This window comes from Diadema antillarum, unplaced genomic scaffold (assembly GCF_040938485.1).
Source record: "Diadema antillarum isolate AM-2024a unplaced genomic scaffold, OU_Dant_1.0 seq00000501_RagTag, whole genome shotgun sequence".
Lineage (NCBI taxonomy): Eukaryota > Metazoa > Echinodermata > Echinoidea > Diadematoida > Diadematidae > Diadema > Diadema antillarum.
Genome location: NW_027271458.1, coordinates 237,450 through 244,902, shown reverse-complemented (window position 1 = coordinate 244,902; position 7,453 = coordinate 237,450). Strand labels below are relative to the sequence as shown.

The following is a 7,453-nucleotide window of genomic DNA, read 5'->3' as shown; positions in this document are numbered from 1 at the left end:
AGTTCAAAATCGGATTAATGAGCTGGAAATGTGCGGGTTTTTTTTTTTCAATGATGCAATAGACTGTTTACGATTTCATGTAGTCATTTCTTGTTCTCGTAATGGTATGATACTGAAGACTCTTTAATCATATTCCAGACAGTATATACGTTGGGGAGTTAAAAAAAAGAAGCTATCTATTGAGTTCAAGTTTTTATCAACGTTATCTGCATTTTAAATTCCACCGAAGTTTATTTGTTTATATCTTTTTTGGGCTTCTGCAATCTCCTTTGTGGAACAGCCAATGAACAATTTTGTGGTGCTTTTGTGGAATCCCAGAAAGTATTCTCTATTACTGGTCAATCAGCTGGTCAAAGTCTTTGACAGGATTATTCTTTAAGTCCAATTTACTGAGTTTGCGACAAATTCATTGTGGTACAAACCGATTTCAAGTTCCGATACAAAATGATCTGCCTATTTTGAGCTAGTTTCTAGATATTCCGAAACACGTGTCTGCTGCATCATTATTGAGAAAAGATGATAATTCAACAGAATGTAGCCCATCTAATAAGTTGTTTCCATGAATAGCGGTACCTGAATATAAATATACTGGTAAATATAATGATATCATAATATCTGTTGTGGTTTTGGTGTAGAAAAAAAAAGTGCGGTTTGTGCAGTCATTTATTTATCACGTCATTGTGTGTTATTAGGTCATTTCAGACTGGGATGATTATATCCACCGTGAAATTTGGCATAGTGCATCAGCTTTAAAAGCGCATTAGCCGCTGTAAGTGGCCTGAACTCAAGCCCCCGTTCCACTATGCCGTTCTCACTACGATTTGACAATTTTCTCAGGTCGGGAAGGATCGGGTAAAACCTGAGCCGATCTGGACGCAGTACGATGTTAGAACGCTCTAAGTACGCTGCAGTTACGACTATCACGTACTTGCTACGCTCTTACTACGATGATCGGAAATGAGGCATTACGATCTCTGCCGCTGCAGCTACGCTTTAGAACGATGTAGCTACGCTGTCAGTGCGATGTTGCCGATGTTATCCGATCGATGCACGCTGTATCTACGCTCTGAACGATCTATACGATCTTATCACGCTTTCACCCCGTTCAGAGAGCTGAAAAGTGCCCGATGTGCCCCGATATACCCCGATTCGACTGTCGATCTGCAGTCAGTCAACTTATTAGCATGCAGAAGCGACGAAGAAATATACTGTGGACCCCGAAGAGGTTCCTCTTCTCACGGTTCTTTTGCAGCAATGCATTGTTATAAACAAAGACGTGCTGATTTTTCGAAGGCTTTTTCTTGATGTCCTTGCTTTTATAGTCCGTCTTCCTCCAGTTGTAGATGATTTCATGTTCTTCAAAATTCTGCTATGTCCTCTTCCTCCTCTTTCAGCATCACGTGCAGTCTCTCTTTCTTCGCCTTTTGGGTAGCTGCTTTGCTGCTTTCTTCTCTTCTTTTTCTTCATCTCTTCTTCTTCTTCGAAAATTACAGATAAAATTACTTCCCGTCCTTGTGCCGATGTTACTACGCTCAGAAAGACCTTGTTACGCTCATCCCGCTGCGTTAACGCCGTCCCTACGCTCTCCCCGCTGCGTTTACGCTGTCACTACGCTCTCCCCGCTTGCCGTACGATTAAGATATGTCAATTTTGATCGGGGAGATCGGGAAGAAATTTTGGACCGGTTCAAAATTTCTTCCTGATCTGAAAAAATGCCCGCTCCAACCCCGACTTCCACACGCTGCTGCTACGATACTTCCGATCCCCGTACGCTTTTTCTGCTCTCTCCCGATCTGCTAGATCGGGACAGATCGGGGTCCAAATCGTGATAGTGGAACGGGGGCTCACGTTTAAGCCCCTGTTCCACTATGCCGTTCTCACTACGATTTGACAATTTTCTCAGATCTGGAAGGATCGGGTAAAACCTGAGCCGATCTGGACACAGTACGATATTAGAACGCTTTAAGTACGCTGCAGTAACTGTTACGACTATCACGTGCTTGCTACGCTCTTACTACGATGATCGGAAATGAGGCATTACGATCTCTGCCGCTGCAGCTACGCTTTAGAACGATGTAGCTACGCTGTCAGTGCGATGTTGCCGATGTTATCCGATCGATGCACGCTGTATCTACGCTCTGAACGATCTATACGAGCTGAAAAGTGCCCGATGTGCCCCGATATATCCCGATTCGACTGTCGATCTGCAGTCAGTCAACTTATTAGCATGCAGAACCGACGAAGAAATATACTGTGGACCTCGAAGAGGTTCCTCTTCTCACGGTTCTTTTGCAGCAATGCATTGTTATAAACAAAGACGTGCTGATTTTTCGAAGGCTTTTTCTTGATGTCCTTGCTTTTATAGTCCGTCTTCCTCCAGTTGTAGATGATTTCATGTTCTTCAAAATTCTGCTATGTCCTCTTCCTCCTCTTTCAGCATCACGTGCAGTCTCTCTTTCTTCGCCTTTTGGGTAGCTGCTTTGCTGCTTTCTTCTCTTCTTTTTCTTCATCTCTTCTCCTTCTTCGGAAATTTGAGCTCCTTCTTCTTCATGTTCTGCCCTGACAGGTGTAGCGACAATGCCCTCCTCCTCCTCAACAGTTCTGCCTCTCGATCTCCTTGATCTTCTTCTGGCAGACATTTTTGTATAAGTTTTCTCCCCATTCTCGTGCCGATGTTACTACGCTCAGAAAGACCTTGTTACGCTCATCCCGCTGTGTTTACGCTGTCACTACGCTCTCCCCGTTGCGTTTACGCTGTCACTACGCTCTCCCCGCTTGCCGTACGATCAAAAATAGGTCAATTCTGATCGGGAGATCGGGAAGAAATTTTGAACAGGTTCAAAATTTCTGCCCGATCTGGAAAAAATGCCCGCTCCAACCCCGACCTCCACACGCTGCTGCTACGATGCTTCCGATCCCCGTACGCTTTTGCCGCTCTCTCTCGATCTGCTAGATCGGGACAGATCGGGGTCCAGATCGTGATATTGGAAGGGGGGCTTTACATCGCTCTAATTTAGCTGTAAGTGTATCATACAAAAAAAAAATCAGGCTTGCGGTTGCTAAGGCAGGTTTTTAAGGTGTATTTCTGAAATAAAAAACCAAAAACAAACGTAGGCCTACATTAAAACAATCTCGTAAGGTGAAGAATAAGGTACAGAAAATCATCCACCCCCCTCCCCCCCCCCCCCCCCCAAAAAAAAAAGATGAAAGGGATGTTGAATTGATTTATTGATGTTTATGATTACGGACGACATTTAAAGAATACCAACTTAAATGTAATTGAACATGTTGAATGCATCGTATATATATTTCTGTATTGTGCTATTCATTGCACTAAAAAAAGACTAGACATTAACGCTCTCAAGAGATTTTAAATTTTTCCCCTCTGTCCTTTCACTGAATAATGGTGCCTTAGTTTTCCCTTTCTTTGAAGAAAACAGCTCTCCTATCGCAGCGCGGAACTCTGGGTAGCGGACGGTGTAGATGATCGGGTTTGCGCAGGAGTTTCCGAAAGACAGGACAACTAATGCGTTGTTTAATGGGCTATACAAGTAGGAGTCGGGGAGCAATCCAATGTTATAGACAAAGTAGAAACACTGCGATGGAGCCCAACACACGATGAAGACGAGAACCACGATGAACAGCATCTGTAAGACGCGTCTTCTGGCTGCCAAATGTCTAGCTGATGGGTTCGATTGGCTCTCTTGGCTGCTTTCTTTACGGAATACCAGAGACTGGCGGTACAAGGCCCCCGCCGTCATAGCCTGCATGGTAAGTGACAACAAGGTGGGTATAACGAAGAGCATCAAGAACAAAACAATTCCGATGAGCATTTGTACTTCTGCAGAAGGGAACACCGTTACGCAGTGATTCGTCGAGTTATTAAACTTTGTGATTTTGAAATCGAAAGACGTGACCATAAATCCCAAGATCCAATTCGCTACTATCACGATGACCACTCTCTTACGAGTTACTAAATGCTTAAAATGAAAAGGATAAACCACAGCGATGTACCTTTCCACAGCTATAGCGGTTAAGGTGAAAATGGACGCATTGAATGACACCCACAGAAACATGGAGGTGTACACTACTTTGCAGTACACCTGCCCTAGAACTGTCGAAGGTACTGTGAGGGGCATAGGGAGTGGTATCATGAACACGGACGCTAGGAGATCCGCTGCAGCCAGAGCCCCAATCAGAGTATCTGTGGAGCGACTGAGCTCTCTTCGGGTAAAAAGGACAATGATCACCAGGGAATTGCCCACAATGCCCAGCATGGCAGTGACCATCTGAAGGATCGACCACCATGACCATACTATAGCTTGCCAGGACCATTCAGGAGACGTCTGGACATTAGGACTGGTATCGGACTCATCTCCCTCACTGGGAGGCGCCACAGAGTCCCCAAATACCGCTTTTGAAGGTGACATTTTTACTTCTAGGGGTGTGGTCCAGCAGTCTCTGCTCCCGAAGTCTCCTCCAGGAATCTGGCTTGTAATTTCTACCTCAAACATTGTAATATCATATGGCTCGGTTGAGATGGTTTTCCACAACATGCCATCTGATTCGTTATCGGTAGCAGATGGGGCGGGGTATAAAGTTGGGCTGCTTCCGCCTGTTTCCAAATATAAAATCAGCATTACCAGTCGAATACTGGTAAATGTGGTGAAGGCAGACAATGCCATCGTGTGTTTTGTCCTGATAAAAGAAACAAGAATGAAAGTGGAAATGTATGATATCGCCAAGAAACGAGTTGTAAATGTAATTTACCACAACGCACTTTGAAAAAAAATGTATATGGCAAAGGAATAAATACTCGTCAGATAGAACGACAGTACAACAGACTGTCAAACTAGTTAAACTAAACAACGCTCCTTGGAATATTGAAATTGTGTCTATAATGGCTCGGTGGTATCAACAACAGTAAACGGTTTTAAATACCCGCTAAATTTTGAGAGTAGGATCTGTTATGAACAAAACAAATAGAAAGGCGATTTTTGTTGGCTAGCTCATTTTTTTTTTAAGTTACTTACTGGGGAAGGTAATCCTTTCTCTGCCTATTGTCAAAATTTGGCTACTTATAAAACAAAACCGAAATTGAGATAAGAGTAGAATTCTTCATGCCACTTCGATTCAATGTTATGAACTTACCAAATATCATATATGTGGCTGTGCATCACAAAACCAACAAAAAGATCGCACCCCTCCATTTTATGTGAGGACTCAAGAAAGGTAAAACTGGTCAACCGAGTCAATCTTGAGTTTTTCGCAATTATTCTCTCTTCTCTTATATTATTTCTATGTTTGGGATCATAAAATGAATAGGAAATCGTGTTTTGAACAGTTTTTGTACTACCTTCCTTTTTGTAAAAGAGTGAGGTCAGGTATGTCTTCATTGCCCCTTTTCATTTGTTGAAAATCCTTCTCACAATCTAAAATCCTTTTCACACTCTTGACTTTCAACTCTCATATCTTTTGAAAGGATGTTGCTACTGATTTAAAAGTTGACATTAATCATGGACAGAATGTGTTAATAGAGCATGCTCAATTTCAGCTTATTAATGATCCCTTCATTGTTGTTGCTCCGGTGGATTACATCCTGTTTCTGTTCCATTCATCACACAGCTAGCACGGTTTAGTAAACATGAAAGCGGTTGAATGTAGACCCTGTCCTTCAGATCCTCTTTTTTCAGTTCACGCTTTTCCAGGCAATGTGCTTTCTGACCAATATTTAGATAGATTAGGAGAGTCCATTTGAAATGAGTTATACATCATCTTAGAGCTTAGAGTCTGCTCTTTCAGAATCTGCCCTTAACTATGTCCGGCGACTCTGTTGGTTTTTGTGATACAGGGTAACATAATAATCAAATAATAATAATTAAACTGATAGGCCTATACACCTCACATAAAGAATTATTTCTCTGATAATTGGTTGGAAGATGATACTCACTTATTCACGCCTCGTGTTAAGCTGCTTTATTGCTGGATAAGATCAATCTACCTCCCGCAGTTTCTCAAGGTACCTAATTTTGGGAAAGTATGCCTGCGCGAGTGAAGCTAAAGCTACCTGTCTGTTAGGTTATGAAATGACTTTCAATGAATCTACGCATGCTCACAAAAGGTAGCCAATAACGATTACTAAGTAATCAGTGACTGGTATCCAGCTGAAATGGTGTTTTCCTTTTTTTTTAAGGGAGAGACAGAGAGACAGAGAAGACATGCAATCTGAATTACAATTTTATAGTTTTTACTAAACAGTAACAGATTTGTTTCTTTTTTTGTGGAATAAACCTTTACAAAATCAATCTTATACTATACGTTTCTTGAAGGCTGTTATACACGCATGTACTCTTATTCACGTCAGTTTACTCAGCATTATGCATGTAGGTCGAGCCTCCAAAAAATCATATGAGATAACGCCATTTCTCCTTAGCCATTTAGAGCAATAATTGAAAGACAGTTTGCTACTCTCCTATTTAACACTAAAGAAATTCTCTACTGAATATTCTCAATCTTGCATTATAAATATATATATATATATATATATATATATATATATATACATATATATATATATATATTATACATATTACTATTATATATTATATATCATTTATCATTAATGAATTCACATCAAGATAAAGTGTAAACAGGTGTCACGTGCAAAATCATTGACATCCTGTTATCAATCGCATGTCGTGTGTCCTCCACAAGGTGATATCCATTTTTTGTCAAGCACATAATTGCAGTGATAAGCAACGAGCTAAAACAGTTTTCAAAACTATTACTGAATAATGACGTTGTTGTTGTGTGTTTATATCTATTCTTACATTCTAAAATGAATGATATTGTATAGATATAGGCATATTGTTATGTTTATGTGTATGTCTACTCATATAAATCATATTGTAGATAGTTGGTGTTGTGTTTCTGGTGAAACATTTATAAAATCGAATGCAATAGTATTTTCTCCTCAGTCTTTCCCCGATAATACCGATAAATAGTCTTCGACCCTGGCTCTAAACATTCATAAACGTATACTAGTAGTCTTGTGAATGACAGATTCCGAAGTATCCATGCTCAACTTGAAAATCTCTTTCTTGTGGTCACTTCTACTCCCTTGCCATATTTAATTCAATTACTTTTATTCAATCTTTTTGCAGAGTACAGAGGTATAGAGCACATAAATAGAGAGGGAAATTGTCTTGATGGATACAACGCGTGTAAGCAAAAGGAAGGAAAAGTTATATGAGTACTGTATTTTCAAATCCCTTCTTAAAACATTTTGAACAGATTTACAGCGAAAGAAAGGATTTAAAAGGTCACTTCTTTGGGGAAAGGAAAACACGGAGACGATTTATTGATTGAAAATGAAGCAACAGGAAGCAAAGGGAGATAAGGAATAAATAGCAAAAAAAAAAAAGGAGAATAAAACCCTTAAATCGATTTGTAA

General features: G+C 40.5%; 1 protein-coding gene across 1 annotated transcript; it reads right to left on the bottom strand.

Annotated features, from left to right (window-relative positions):
- Positions 1-3,344: 3,344 nt before the first annotated feature.
- On the bottom strand, positions 3,345-4,685 carry LOC139733869 (allatostatin-A receptor-like). Its single transcript, XM_071644671.1, has one exon. It carries the CDS (start codon positions 4,683-4,685, stop codon positions 3,345-3,347), a length of 1,341 nt encoding a protein of 446 aa, XP_071500772.1.
- Between the last annotated feature and the right edge of the window lie 2,768 nt (positions 4,686-7,453).

Coding starts and splice junctions, on each gene's coding strand:
- LOC139733869 (XM_071644671.1), bottom strand. CDS start 4,685: ATGGCATTGTCTGCCTTCACCACATTTACCAGTATTCGACTGGTAATG.